At 44.3% G+C, this 14,166-nt stretch overlaps 1 protein-coding gene across 4 annotated transcripts in view; it reads right to left on the reverse strand.

Annotated features, from left to right (window-relative positions):
• Positions 1-2,120: 2,120 nt before the first annotated feature.
• The window catches only part of ANGEL1 (angel homolog 1), a 39,372-nt gene continuing 27,326 nt past the window's right edge, over positions 2,121-14,166 (reverse strand). For all 4 annotated transcript variants that reach the window (XM_058739775.1, XM_058739776.1, XM_058739779.1 and 1 more), the window contains 3 exons: positions 5,953-6,022; positions 5,230-5,393; positions 2,121-4,252 (listed from right to left, as the gene is read on the reverse strand). In XM_058739775.1, coding sequence (XP_058595758.1) covers positions 4,092-4,252; positions 5,230-5,393; positions 5,953-6,022 — 395 coding nt within the window. In that variant the 3' untranslated portion in view covers positions 2,121-4,091. The remainder of the gene's footprint in view (positions 4,253-5,229; positions 5,394-5,952; positions 6,023-14,166) is intronic.

The raw sequence follows: 14,166 nt of genomic DNA on the forward strand, positions 1-14,166 counted from the left end.
ACTAATTTGTGTTGGACTTTTGGATGCAGGTGGCACTTCTTGGAGCCCTGAACACGAAGAGGTTGAAAGCCCTGTCATCGCCATCTACCAGGATCTGACCTCTTGACTGCTACTGTGGAGGGCAATGGTGACAAGAGGTGATCATACCAAGGCCCAAGCCAACTGGCCCAGATAGTCTTCAGTGTTTGCCAAGTGGGTTAGGGGACCCACTGCTGAGGCTTGGCAGGTGGTGGAGATGGGCCACCTCAGGTCGGCTGAAGGAACAGTTCTCTGGGGATGTGCACTTCCTCTAAGTCCCAACAAGAAAGGGCTTGGTCATGGGAAAGACAACCTCCCAGAATTTAAATTTAAGTGTAGAGATGCCACTCTTCTCTCCACAGCTGTGTGAGGCCTCGGGGGCAGAGGAACTGAGGAGGGATGGGGCAGGAGGCAGAATCCCCTTAGAAACACATTCAGTTCCCATTCTTCTAAGTGGGGCCACATCTACACCCTACCAGGCTCTCTTGTCTGGCTGGTCCTTGCCTGGAACAATTTTGTTTTCATGCATTTGCTCAGGAGGGAAGAAACAGAGGGGAAAGGCACACCAGGATGAGTCTGGAAGTGTTGGGGCCGCAGGTCCACTCTCCTTGGGTGGAAGCTAGAGGAGGTGGGCCCCTCCAACTCCTAGGAAAAGGGAGGCCACACCACACATTACATAACCAATCAAAAGTAACCCTTCAATTAGTTGCTACACCAGGGCAAGAACTGGAGAGAAAAAGTTTAAAGACAAAAACCAGCAGCAGCAGCAGCAGCAGCAGGCTGGTCAGTCATTTCTCCTTCACCCCCATGTGTCCGCCTTACAAGATAACCTGTCTCTCCTACCCCAGGAAAGGCTGTGGTTCTGAGGAGTTTGGGGAGTCAAGGAATTTGGGAATTCCGTTTCCTCAGATGTAAATAAGGTAACGTAGGAACAGCTGCACCTGCCACCGCGTGGTACTATCGTCTGTGGACAGTGGGTGTGGAAGCACTGCTTAAACTTACTAAAAGTCTGTGCAAATGTTACGCGACTCAGGAAGCCCTCCAGGCTGGAAAGGGTCTCTGGGCATGCACCTCAAAGCCTGGAGCTGTGAAAGAACTCCTCACCTCTGGGCAAACCACGCAGCCAGATCGGGGAGAACTACCCACCCTCAGCTCCAGCCAGTGACACTCTGCAAGTCTTAGTCCCTTGCTTGCCAAAGCCCAACACCACTATTCCAGAGCCGACAATTCCTCACAAGCTTCCAAGGATTATTACTTTAATTCCCATTTCAGCAAGATTTTGAAACACAAGGGCTTAACTTACCCACAGTCACCAAATGATCAGGCCAACGTGACAAGTAGTGTTCCTTATCCCTGGCTGTTTTCTTTCAACTGGATCCCAACCCGGGTGGTTCAACAGAAGCACCAGGTAACTTTAAATAATTCAGATGCTCACAGGCTGATTCAGAGGTGTGGGGTCTGGAATTCCATTGAGGTAAGGCAGGAAGCCACACCTGGTTTCAGGGTTTCACGTGGCCATGTGGGCTTCATGGACCTGCTGCACAAGGGAGCTGGAGGAAAACGAAAGTACCAGCAGAGTGAGGCCCGGGAAGGAAACCTTTCCAGCAACAGATGGCCCACAGTCCAGCTCTGGTTCCACAGTGCAAAAGAGATGACCAGAAACAGACACTCAGCAAGTAGCAACTGCCACACACGTCATGCCTCACACAGCGGCTGTGGCTTTGACCAGGAAAATACTTCTCACCCCACGTTCGGCACAGACCCTCCTGAAATGCATGTGGACCAGGGGTATGGTAGTAGCAGATGGAATGGGAATGAAAGAAGCCGAAAGAGCTGTTCTCTAGCTTGGTGAGGAGGGAGAAGAGAACTAGACCCCAACAAAAGGCAGGGAACGAGGTTTCTTCAAGCCCTGCTCGTCCCAGGCCTCAAAGCAGCGGGAATACGTGTCAGTTATCACAGGACGATTACACCTTTCTCCGGTTGAGATTCAGGACCCGAGAGCCCAGCCCAGGATGTCTCTTCCTCTTGGCCACCTCACTCTCCAGACCTTCTCCCCCATCCTCCCCTGCCCTTCAGGATCCGAACAAATGACCAACAGCAGGGGGGAAATGGTAAACCTTTATTTGGAAAAGAGAGCTTAAATGACCACTTAAAACCCCCACTTCAATTCCAAAACAGAAACAAATAAGAAAACAAGGAAAAGATAATCTAAAAACTCCTGCCCTCTGCCATCTTGAGCCGTTTAAACCGCATTTCCTGGCAGAAGAGAACAGTGATAGGCCATAGTCCTGACAACCAATAGGGCACTGACTTAAGACCATCTCAGGAGGCACCCGGGGAGAGACAGAGTGAATGATGGGTGGGGTGTGGACAAGTGGGCCTGGGGCTCAGACAGGCACATGCCCAGTACCCAGGAAACAATGTTCAGAAATATACACGCACAGATAAATTCCCCAGTACCTAGGCACAGAAAGCTTATAACCATGAACACAGCAGCAGAATTCAAGCTGGGTCTTTGGCTTTCAAAAAAAAAAAAAAAAAAAAAAGGGAGAGAACCTCTGGCTAACTGTCCCTAACTCTAGCCATCTAGCCGCTCAGGTACTCCCTTCAGTCCCATTCCGAAGGCCAAGCAGGGCAACAGCAAGGCCAGTATGCAAGGACCAGCAGCTACTCTGGGAGGACCAGCTGGCCCGGTAACACCTAGGCTGTACCCCAGCTATGAAAGATTAAGGCATGCAGGTGACACAGGGGGGTCAGGGCAAGGCCATGAATGGGCCAGGGTAGCCCTGTGGTAGAGGGGCAACACTGGCAATGAGCAGCTGAGGTCTTGCCAGCAGGAACAAACCCTAAAACACTGCCACCTTGAGTTCTTGGACAGGCTTTGCCCAAGGCCACCTTCTGAAGAGAGGGTTTGGCCTGAGCTAAATACCTGGCTTTTCTAGAACAAAATGGAAAGGAATGGGGGAGGGAAGGAGGTAAAAAGAGGTGGGAGGAAAGGAACAGAAAACTGCTTCTGAGGTATGCAGAGGAAGAGAACAAGTCCCTGAGGTCTTGGGTCCCAGCTGAGGCAGCTGCACAGCCTGCCTGCTCTTTCCCCTACCAGGACTCCCACCCTTGCCCCAGTTCCGCAGGGGGCAGAGTCCAGCAAGACAAGAGTTTCTTGAAGGTTCTTTCTCATCCTTTTAAACCTCAAACTACTATTCCAGCCCACTGACTCCATACAGGGGTTCAAACTTTTGCCTTTCTCACAGCAGCCTGGGGAAAGAGACAAGCCCTAGAGAAAGCATGCCAGGCCTGTGGGGAGCTCTGGGTTGGAGGCTCAGAGGCAGCTGGGGCAGGCAGCACATCCCTGAATCCACTGCTCCAGGCTGTGTGGCCCATTCTTTCCCAGAGCCCAGATGATGAGGATGCCCTGGTTGGCATGATGAACGCCTAATGAGACACACAAGATAAAAGGGGAGAAGGGCCCATGCTCCTGCTGCTGCCTGGCAACACACAGCAGCCAGGTCATGCTCTCGACCTGCCCCTAGGCTGACAGCCCCCATGTGGAAAGTGGGCTGATCAGAGGCAGGCACGCCGTACAGAGCAGTCCCACCCCGAGAGGACACACATGCACACTACGCACATCTCACATGTTATACGGGCCTGGCAAGAGGGCTGGGCCCAGAGGTCAGGAAGGCAGGAAGAAGACTGGGTTCGAAGATACCATCAAGAAACAGCCTGAAAGCAAATAACCAATGAGATCAATAGCTCCCACAACCCTGGTAATTAAAAATCAAGGGGGAGCACTGGATACATGGAAGGAAGGGGGATCTCCCCTTCGGCCTCTCCCAGGGCCACTGAGTATGCGGCACAGGATTAGGAAGAGGTTGGGGTGGGCAGGGACCACAGGCAGAGAACGTGGACAGGCCTGGAGAAAATCTAACCATAGGAAAAAGGTAACAGGGGAGGGGAAGGGAGGGGAGGGGACGGAAGTTTCTTGGATCTAAGTTTCCAAAAGCATGGGGTATTTCCACAGTCTCTGATCCAGTGAGCTCTTCCAGAAGAGAAGCTCTCTTCCCCTGGGAGCCCCGTCATGGGGCGATGACTTGCATCCCAAAGCTGGCCAGCAGGCAGAGGTGGTCTGAAGAGCAGAAGGGGTTGGGTAAGCCGTTGGCAGCCCAGAGAATCTCTTCAGAGAGGAGGGAGAGACGGCCCAGAAGTTTGAGAGTCCCATCTTGACACAGCCTGCGATCTGGGGCACAAAGCAGAAGCCAGTGGAGAAAGCAGCCACAGGTCACTGCATGGGGATGGCTGGGGCCTGCGGGAGCTACACAGGGAGGCTGCATCCCCTTGATGCCCCACCCTCCCTCACTTCCCCTGCTGCCTGTGGCTGAGGCCTCACTTTCTCAGATACTCTGTGATACATCAATGAATGAAATAAGGTGGGTTCAGGGAAACTGCGGCAAATGGAGAACGTATGCCCAGGCTCAGCATTTACCAAATCTTCAGATTTTCCAAGAAAAGTTGGAAATCCAGATTTTCTACATAAAATCTGATTTTTCAACATAGGCAACCAATTCCAACATTTAAAAGACTTGCTTTAAATAAGATAAGCATGGGGTTGACAGACTGCTACACTGTCTGCTGGTTATCAGGGAAAGAAATAAGAAATAGGATCTCTAACTTAACCAAGCCCCTCACTAAATGGCTGCCTTGTTCAAAATCCACTTACCTCCTGGTGCTCTATTTTTACCTCTTAAATAGAGGTGGGGCTGGTCTGCCCACCTCTCTCTAATGCTGCAAAAAGAAAAGGCAGGCAAATGGCCTAAGGGAATTATGATGAGGACGACCAGTGCCAGGTTAGGTATGAAATCTGCTACTTTGCGGGGCGCCTGGGTGGCGCAGTCGGTTAAGCGTCCGACTTCAGCCAGGTCACGATCTCGCAGTCCGTGAGTTCGAGCCCCGCGTCAGGCTCTGGGCTGATGGCTCGGAGCCTGGAGCCTGTTTCCGATTCTGTGTCTCCCTCTCTCTCTACCCCTCCCCCGTTCATGCTCTGTCTCTCTGTCCCAAAAATAAATTAAAAAAAAAAAAAAAAAAAAAAGAAATCTGCTACATTGCGAGTCAGGTCCCAGTAGCCCAAGCCATGTGACCAAACGCCTGACCTACTATCAGCTGTTCCCAGGGACTTTTGAGGGTGGCTTCTATGAACCCAGGACCCACCAGGCTTACCAGTTCTGTTCCTGTTCTCACAGGACTCAGCTGAGAAGAAGATGTAATCCACTGTTGTTCCAAGACCCAAGGGCATTGTGGTGACCTCTGGGCGGCCATGCTGGGGCAGGAAATGAGTATATACCGAGGTCAGGTGAAGACAGTGCTGGATGGTACCTACAGTCCTACAGGGATGAAGGAGAAGATGTCGGTCAACAAACATTGAACGTTTCTCAAAGTCACTTTCTCTGTGGGTTTTATAAAGTTTTTTAAGGGACGATCCCAAATAACTCCATCTCAGCAAATTACTTCCCATGCTAATAAGAGGCAGATGGTCTTAGCTAAAATTAGCCTAGAAACAGACACATTTATACTCAGTCCCCCTGACTTTCCTCACCCCACCCCCCAACTCTCCTCTTATTACCTGGTAAAGTATGTATACCTAATGTGCCCCTGTCCGGGGGGGTGGGGGGGGGTGGGGGGGGGCAGGGGGCGGGGGAGAGCAGCAAATTTTTCTGTGAAGCCTTACTCCCTCAGGAAAAGTGCATGGGCTCTTTGTCTGCAAGAACTTAAGTGAGTCACCTCTGGCCTCTGCACACCAGCGCCTCCAAAGCTTAGCACATCTTAGGAAAAGAGAGAGCTCAGCAAAAAGTGTCCCCCTCAATCAGCCTCAGGAGAGCCAATGAGAATCTCATACACTCAGGGGCTAATAAGCAAGCTGAGGGGAATTGGAAGGAAGATCACCTGGGCAAGACAGGCTCAGGCTCCAATGTGTCTTCCTCAAGGACAGACTCAGCCCAGCCGGCAGGTCGCTCTGTAGAAGACCAGAGAAAAAAGGTTTTATTCTTCACATACAGTTAAGAAGGGCAGAACCTTGCACCCTGAAATCTTTCTCAGATCCTTCACCGGACTCCAAAAGGGAAAAGGAGAAATAGAAGGTGATGGGAGATAGTAACAATGGACCAAAGTCAAGAACCCAGGAAGGCAGACAGAGTCCTTAAACACAGACATTTCTTCCTTGGCTCAGCCCCTCTTCAAATAATTTATTTAAAGTTATTCTTTAGAATAGGTAATAGAGTAACATGGTATAAAAATCAAAATGTAGAGAAAAATATCAGTGAAAAGTTTCCCTCCCACTCTGGGACTCCTGCCAATTTCCCTCTCGAGAAGCAACCAATGTTACCAAATTCCTGGTATATTCCTTCAGAGATTTTCTATCACACACCATCTGTTATGTGTATATACACGTATGTGCTCATACATATATGTGCATATACCATATAACATGTATGTATAAACTCTTAAATACACATAAATATGTACACACACATAAAGAAAAAAGATACATATCCAACATCAGTTAAGAAAGAGGGGATAGGGGCGCCTGGGTGGCTTGGTCGGTTAAGCGTCCGACTTCGGCTCAGGTCATGATCTCACAGTCTGTGAGTTCGAGCCCCGTGTTGGGCTCTGTGCTGACAGCTCAGAGCCTGGAGCCTGTTTCAGATTCTGTGTCTCCCTCTCTCTCTGCTCCTCCCCTGTTCATGCTCTGTCTCTCTCTGTCTCAAAAATAAATAAACGTTAAAAAAAAAATTTAAAAGAAAGAGGGGATATTATTACAGAGCCTACTGACATTAATAGGTGTTATAGACTGAGTGTATCTCCCCAAAGTATGTTGCAGTCCTAATCCCCAATGAGATGGTATTTGGAGGTGGGCCTTTTGGAGGTAATTAGGTCATGAGGGTGGAGCCCTCATGCATGGAAGTAATGCTCCTATAAAAGGAATCCCAGAGAGTTCCCTCACCTGCTTTCCACCATGTAAGGACACAAGAAGTCAGCACTCAGCAACCCAGAAGAGGGCCCTCACCAGAACTAGACCATGCTGGCACCCTGATCTTGTACTTCGAGCCTTCAGAATTGTGAGAAATAAATTTCTATTGTTTATAAACCATCCAGGCTGTGGCATTTTGTTATAATAGCCCAAACTGATTAAGACAACAGGATACAAGGATAAATAAAACTGACAAACCCTTAGCTAGAATGACCAAGAAAAAAAAAGACTCATTACTAAAACCAGGAATGAAAGAAGGGCCACCGCTACCAATCTTATAGAAATCTTTAAATCATGAGAATACTGTAAACAACTGCTTACAACCAACAAATGAGAGAACTCAGATGAAATGGACAAATTTCTAAAAAGACACAAACTATGTAAACTGATTCAAGAAAAAATAGAAAATCTGAATAGCCTGTAAGGAAAGAAATTGAATTAGTAATTTTAAAACTACCCACGAAGAAAAGTCTAGGACTAGATGGCTTCGCTAATGAATTCTGCCAAACATTTAAAGTAATACATATCCTTCACAAACACTTGCAAATAACAAGATGGGATACTTCCCAACTCATGCTATAAGGTGTTACTAAGTTAATCAAAATTAGACAAAGACATCACAAAGAAAACTACAGAATATCCCCTGTGAATGTACATGCAAAATTCCTCAATGACTGTGATACTGTGATTTATAAGAAATATTTACTCGGCCTCGTCCACAGTTCCTGGCTCATGGCTCCCCAAACCCTTTGAATATCCTGAGATGAGCGTGATAAAGGTGTCTTTTGTTATATTGTGAGGTGACTTTTGGGAAGCACTGGAAGATGGGAGCTGGTTACCAGAAAAACCAACCTGTTATTAGAGGGTTGGTACTCTCTGTCCCAATTCCCTGAAGGGAGCGGGGCTGGAGCTTGAATCACCAATGGCCCATGATCTAATCAACCCTGCCTACGTAATAAAGTTTGTCAGAGAGCTTCCAGGCTGGTGAATACCGTGGAGATTTGGAGAGAATGGCATGCCTAGAGAGGGCATGGAAGCTTCCCAAATACCTTGCCCTATGCATCTCTTCATCTGGCTGGCTGTTCCTGACTTTTATCCTTTTATAATAAACCAGTAGTCTAGTGAGTAAAATGTTTCTCTGAGTTCTGTGAGCCATTACAGCAAATTAATTAAAGCCGAGGAAGGAGAGGGTCATGGAAACCTCTGATTTATAATAGTCAGTTGGTCAGCAAGTACAGGTAACATCCTGGACTTATGACTGGCATCTAAAGTCCATGGAGGGGGTTGTTGGAACCTACAGTTTGTCAGAAGCACAGGCTGGGCTTGTGACTGGTGTCTGAAGTTGGGGAAGGGGGCAGTCTTCCAGGACTGAACCTTTATTTAACCTGTGGAATCTGATGCTATCTCTGGGCAGATGGTGTCAGAATAGAATTGAATTGTTGGTGTGGGAGGGAAACCCCCATCTTCCCAACGTTGGAAATTAAGTTTCAGAGCACCAAAAGAACATTATATTAACAAACCAAATCCAGCAAAATATAAAAATGATTACATACTATGACCAGTTACAATTTATCTTAGGAATGTAAAGTTGGTTTAACATCTGAAAATCAATTAATGTAATACATCATATTAATAGAATACTGAAGGACAAAAACCACATGACCATCTGAGCACACACAGAAAAAAACATTTGGCAAAATTCAACACGCTTTATGAAAAAAAAAACCAAAAAAAACGGACACATTAAAAACTAGGCACAGAAGAGAACATCTCCAACTAGATAAAGGGAACCCACAAAAACTCCAGGGCTCACATCACACTTAATGGTGAAAGATTGAAAGCTCTACCTCTACGGTCAGGAACAGGACAAGGATGTCCACTTTAACCAATCAACATTAACGAGGCCTAGCCAGGGCAATCATGGGAAAGAAGAAATAAAAGGCATCCAGATTAAAATGGAAGCAGTAATGCTGTTTCTGTGTGCACGATGACTTAATCTTATATACAGGAAATATTCAGAAATCCACTAAAAAACTATTCGAATAAATGAGTTCTCAAGACTGCAACATACAAGCTCAATATACAAAAATTGCATTTCTATACATTAGCAGTAAAAATCCAAAAACGAAATGAAGAAAACGTTTCTATTTATTTACGATATCAAAATGAATATGATAGATAGTACTAAATTTCACAAAAGTGTTAAGACTTACACACTGGAAACTACAAAACATGGGAAGAAATGCTAAATAAATGGAAAGACATTCATATTCAGTGATCATCAGACATTATTTAAATGCCATACTTCCCAAACTAACCTACAGATTTGTAGAAATCTATCACAATCCCAGCTAGCTTCTGTGCAAAAATGGACATACCTACCCTAAAATTCATATAGAAATGAAAAGGACCCAGAATAGACAAAATAACCTGGAAGATGACAGAGTTACAGGACGTACACTTCCCTATTTCAAACTTATACAAAGCCAAAATCATCCAGACAGTGTGGTGCTGGCATAAGGATAGACATAGATGAATGGAATAGAATGGAGTGTCCAGACACCCATATGGCCATGTTTAATGAATTTTTCACAAGGGGAAGAAGAGTGGAAAATGACAGCTCACAGATATAGGGGTTCCTTTCACGAGTGATGAAAATGTTCTACAATTAGACTGTCATGATGGTCACACAATTCTGAATAAAGCCACTGAGTTATACACCTTAAATGGGTGGATTTTATGGTATATGAATTTCAATACAACAAAGCTGTAAAAAGGGTATTAAATAAATCTTACTCTAAGTTTATTTTTGAGAGAGTGCGTGCACGCACAAACAAGGGAGGGGCAGAGAGATAGGGAGAGAGAGAATCCCAAGCAGGCTGTGCACTGACAAATAGCGAGATCATGAGCTGAGCTGAAATCAAGAGTCGGACACTTAGCCAACTGAGCCACCCAGACACCCCTATTTTCTAATTCTGTTGGCTGGAATCTCTGAACACAGTTGAATAATGACAGTGACCATCCTTGTCTTACTCCTGACTGACACGGATGCTACTACAGTTGTCTTCTTTTAAGCAAGATGCTGATTTTTGGAGCTGAGCTAAATGCTGTGGTTTGGTTTTGGTATCGTTTTTAATTTTCAGGCCTGCAGTGGCTCCATTCCCTCCTCCTGCTCCTGACCTCTGCCGTGCAGGCTGCCGCCACACACTCCGACTGACCAAGATTATTTTAATGGTGTAAGAGATTACAGGCATACCTCAAAGATATTATAGGCATACCTCAAAGATATGGCGGGTTCGGTTCCAGACCACCACAACAGAGTGCAAATAAAAGTTATGTTTATACTGTACTATATTTTAAATGTGCAACAGCATTATGTCTAAAAAAAACAATGTAGATACCTTAATTAAAAAATATTCTATTGCTAAAAACTGCTAACCATCACATGAGCTTTCAGCAAGTCATAATCTTCTTGCTGGTGGAGGGTCTTGCCTCAATGTCAATGGCTGATGACTGATCAGGGTGGTGGCTACAAACGATTTCTCTGTAGCATGATGCTGTTTGATAGACCTTGTTCCCACAGAACTTCTTTCAACACTGGAGTCAACACTCTCACACCCTCCTGCTGCTTTATCAACTAAGTTCAAGGAATATTCTAAATCTTGTGATGTCAACAGTCTTCACAGCATCTTCACCAGGAGTAGATTCCATCTCAAGAAACCACTTTCTTTGCTCATCCATAAGAAGCAACTCCTCATAAGTTAAAGTTTGATCATGAGATTGCAGCAATTCAGTCCTATCTTCAAGCTCCACTTCTTTTTTTAATTTTTCTTAATGTTTATTTACTTACTTTTGAGAGAGAGAGAGAGCAAGAGAGAGCAAGAGAGAGCACGAGCACAAGATGGGGAGGGACACAGAGAAAGGAGACACAGAATCCAAAGCAGGCTCCACGCTCTGAGCTGTTAGCACAGAGCCCGATGCGGGGTTTGAACTCACAAACCGTGAGATCATGACCTGAGCTGAAGTCAAACACTTAACCGACTGAGCCACCCAGGGGCCCCTTCAGGGTCCACTTCTTTCTAATTCTAGTTTTCCTGCTGTTTCCACCCCATCTGTAGTGACTTCCTCCACTGAAGTCTCAAACCCCTCAAAGTCATCCCTGAGGGCTGGAATCAACTTCCAAGCTCTGTTAATTAATGTTAGTATTCTGACCTCTTCTAATGAATCACAAATGTTCTTAGTGAAAAGGAATCCTTTCTAAAAGGTTTCAGTTTACTTGGCCCAGATCCATCAGAGGAATCACTACCTATGGCAGCTACAGTTTTACAAAGTATATTTCTTCAATAATAAAACTTGAAAGCTGAAATCATTCCTTGATCTATAAGCTTCACAATGGATCCTGTGTTGGCAGGCACGAAAACAACATTAATCTTGCTGTGCAGTTCCATCAGAGTCTTGGGTGACCACGTGCATTGTCAGTGAGCAGTAATATTTTGGAAAGAATCATTTTTTCTGAGCAGTAGCTCTCAACAGTGGGCTTAAAATATTTAGTGTATCACATTGTAAACAGATGTGCTGTCATCCAGGCTTTGTTGTGCCACTTACAGAGCACAGGCAGAGTTGATTTAGCATAATTCTTAAGGGTTCTAGGATTTTTGGACTGGTAAATGAGCACTGGCTTTAACTTAAAGTCACCAGCTGTGTTAGCCCCTAACAAGGCATTCAGTCTGTTCTTCGAAGCTTTGAAGCCAGGCAGTGATTTCTCCTCTCTAGCTATGAAAGTTCCAGATGGCATCTTCTTCCAATAGAAGGCTGTTTTGTCTACACTGGAAATCTGTTAAGTGTAGCCACCCTCATTAACTATCTTAGCTGGATCTTCTCGAGAACTGCAGGCTTCATCTTGCACTTTCATGTGATGGAGACGGCTTCTTTCCTTAAACCTCAAGAACCAACCCCTGCTAGCTTCAAACTCTGCTTTTGTTATTTTCCTCACCACTCAACCTTCACAGAATTGGAGAAAGTTAGGGCCTTCCTCTGGACTAGGCCTTGGCTTAAGGAAATGTGGCCACGTTGATTTTCTATCCAGACCATTAATACTTTTTTTCCATCCATATCAGTAGGAAGGCTGTTGTGCTTTCTTATCATTCACAGGTTCCCTGGAGTAGCACTTTTCATTTCCTTCAAGGACTTTTCCTTAGCATTCACAACTTGGCTAACTATTTGAGGCAAGATGCCTAGCTTTTGCCTGTCTCAGCTTTTAACATGCCTTCCTCACTAAGTTTAATCATTTCTAGCTTTTGATTTAGTAAGAGACATATGATTCTTCCTTTCACTTGAGCATTTAAAGGCCATTGTAGGGTTACTAATTGGCCTAACTTCACTATTGTTGTGTCTCAGGGAACAGGGAGGCCTAAGGAGAGGGAGAAGGACAGGGAAATGGCTGGTCGGTAGAGCAGTCAGAACACACAAAACATTTATCAATTAAGTTTGGCATCTTATATGGGAGTGGTTCTTGACCCTCCAAAACAACTCCAATAATAACATCAAAGATCATTGATCACAGATTACCGTAACAAATATAGTAATAATGAAAAAACTTGAAATATTGCAGAAACTATCAAAATGTGACACAGACACAAAGTGAGCAAATGGGTGTTGGAAAAATGGTGCTGACAGACTTGCTCATTGCAAGTTTGTCACAAACCTTCAAATTGTAAAAAGAACACAATGTCTGCAAAAGAGCAATAGTGAAGCTCTTTAAAGTGAAGCACAATAAAACAAAGTACGCCTGTATCTAGTTTTTCCTTAATTTTAGGGCGGGGGGGGTGGTCTTTTAAAAAGTATCTAGAATAGGGGTGCCTGGGTGGCTCAGTCGGTTGAGTCCAACTTAGGCTCAGGTCATGACCTTGCAGTTCATGAGTTCGAGTCCCGTGTTGGGCTGCTGTCAGCACAGAGCCCACTTTAGATCCTTTGTCCCCCTCTCTCTCTGCCCCTCCCCTGCTCTCTCTCTCTCGAAAATAAACATAAAAAATATTTTAAAAATAATTAAAAAATAATCTAGAATAGATGTTGAATTTTAAGTCTCTTTGACATCTATAGGATGACACACATTTCATATGTTTTAGTAGATTTCATATATATTAGTATGTTATATTAATAGATTTCTCAATATCAAATAATCTTTATATTTCTGATAAACTCCATTTGGTCACAGTATACTGCTCTTTCACTGTGCTGCTAGATTGTCTCGTGATCTATTTAAAATTTTTTGCATCAATTTTCATAAGTGGAGAATATTAGCGTCTATGGTTGTGTGTAATGGTCAGGTATCGGTGTCAAATACTTGTTGCATAAAAATAATTGGCCCCTTTCTTCCTCTGTGCACTGTAGTAATTTAAATAATAATGATTTTACAAATTCTTTAAAGATTTGATAATATTCTATCAATCTGAGCCTAGTGTTTTCATGGGACTGCATCTCTGAGAATTTTATGTATTTCTTCCCTATTTAGATTCTCTTTCTTCTCTGTAATCAGTTTTACTAAATTACATTTTCTCAAATTAATATATGCCCTGTAAGTTTTAATTTCTTTTGCACTTAGCTGGGCCAAGAACCCCCTTGTAATCCTATTAATTTTTCTGCATCTGGATACCTTCACTTGCTCCTTTCCCTGCCCTTTGAAAATAGGTTAGCTAATGGACTCACCTAACTGACAGCTGATTTTTGCCCAAACAACTCTAGATTTTATTCCACTATTTTTGTTACCTAAATTGCTCCCATTTATCTTCTGCTCTCTTTATTTGTTCTTTTTTCTCACTTCTTGAGTTGAATGTAATTTACATACTTTTTTCTTCTCTATTAATATAATTCTGTGATTCTAAATATTCTACAGAATTCTACGAACTTTCCATTGAACACTGTTTTAGCCATACTCCACCAATACGGCACTTTTGTTATTATTATTTTCTAGATATTCTGCAATTTTTCTTAAATTTCACCTTTGATTCAAAAGTTGCTTGAAAATTTCCAAATCTCCAGATGATAATGTTTTGTTTTTAATTTCTATTTTTATTGAACGTGTGATCAGAGAAAGGCTGTACAACTTCTACTGTTTGAGATTTACTGAGGTT

The sequence above is a fragment of the Neofelis nebulosa genome, chromosome 7, assembly GCF_028018385.1.
Source record: "Neofelis nebulosa isolate mNeoNeb1 chromosome 7, mNeoNeb1.pri, whole genome shotgun sequence".
NCBI classification, from domain to species: domain Eukaryota; kingdom Metazoa; phylum Chordata; class Mammalia; order Carnivora; family Felidae; genus Neofelis; species Neofelis nebulosa.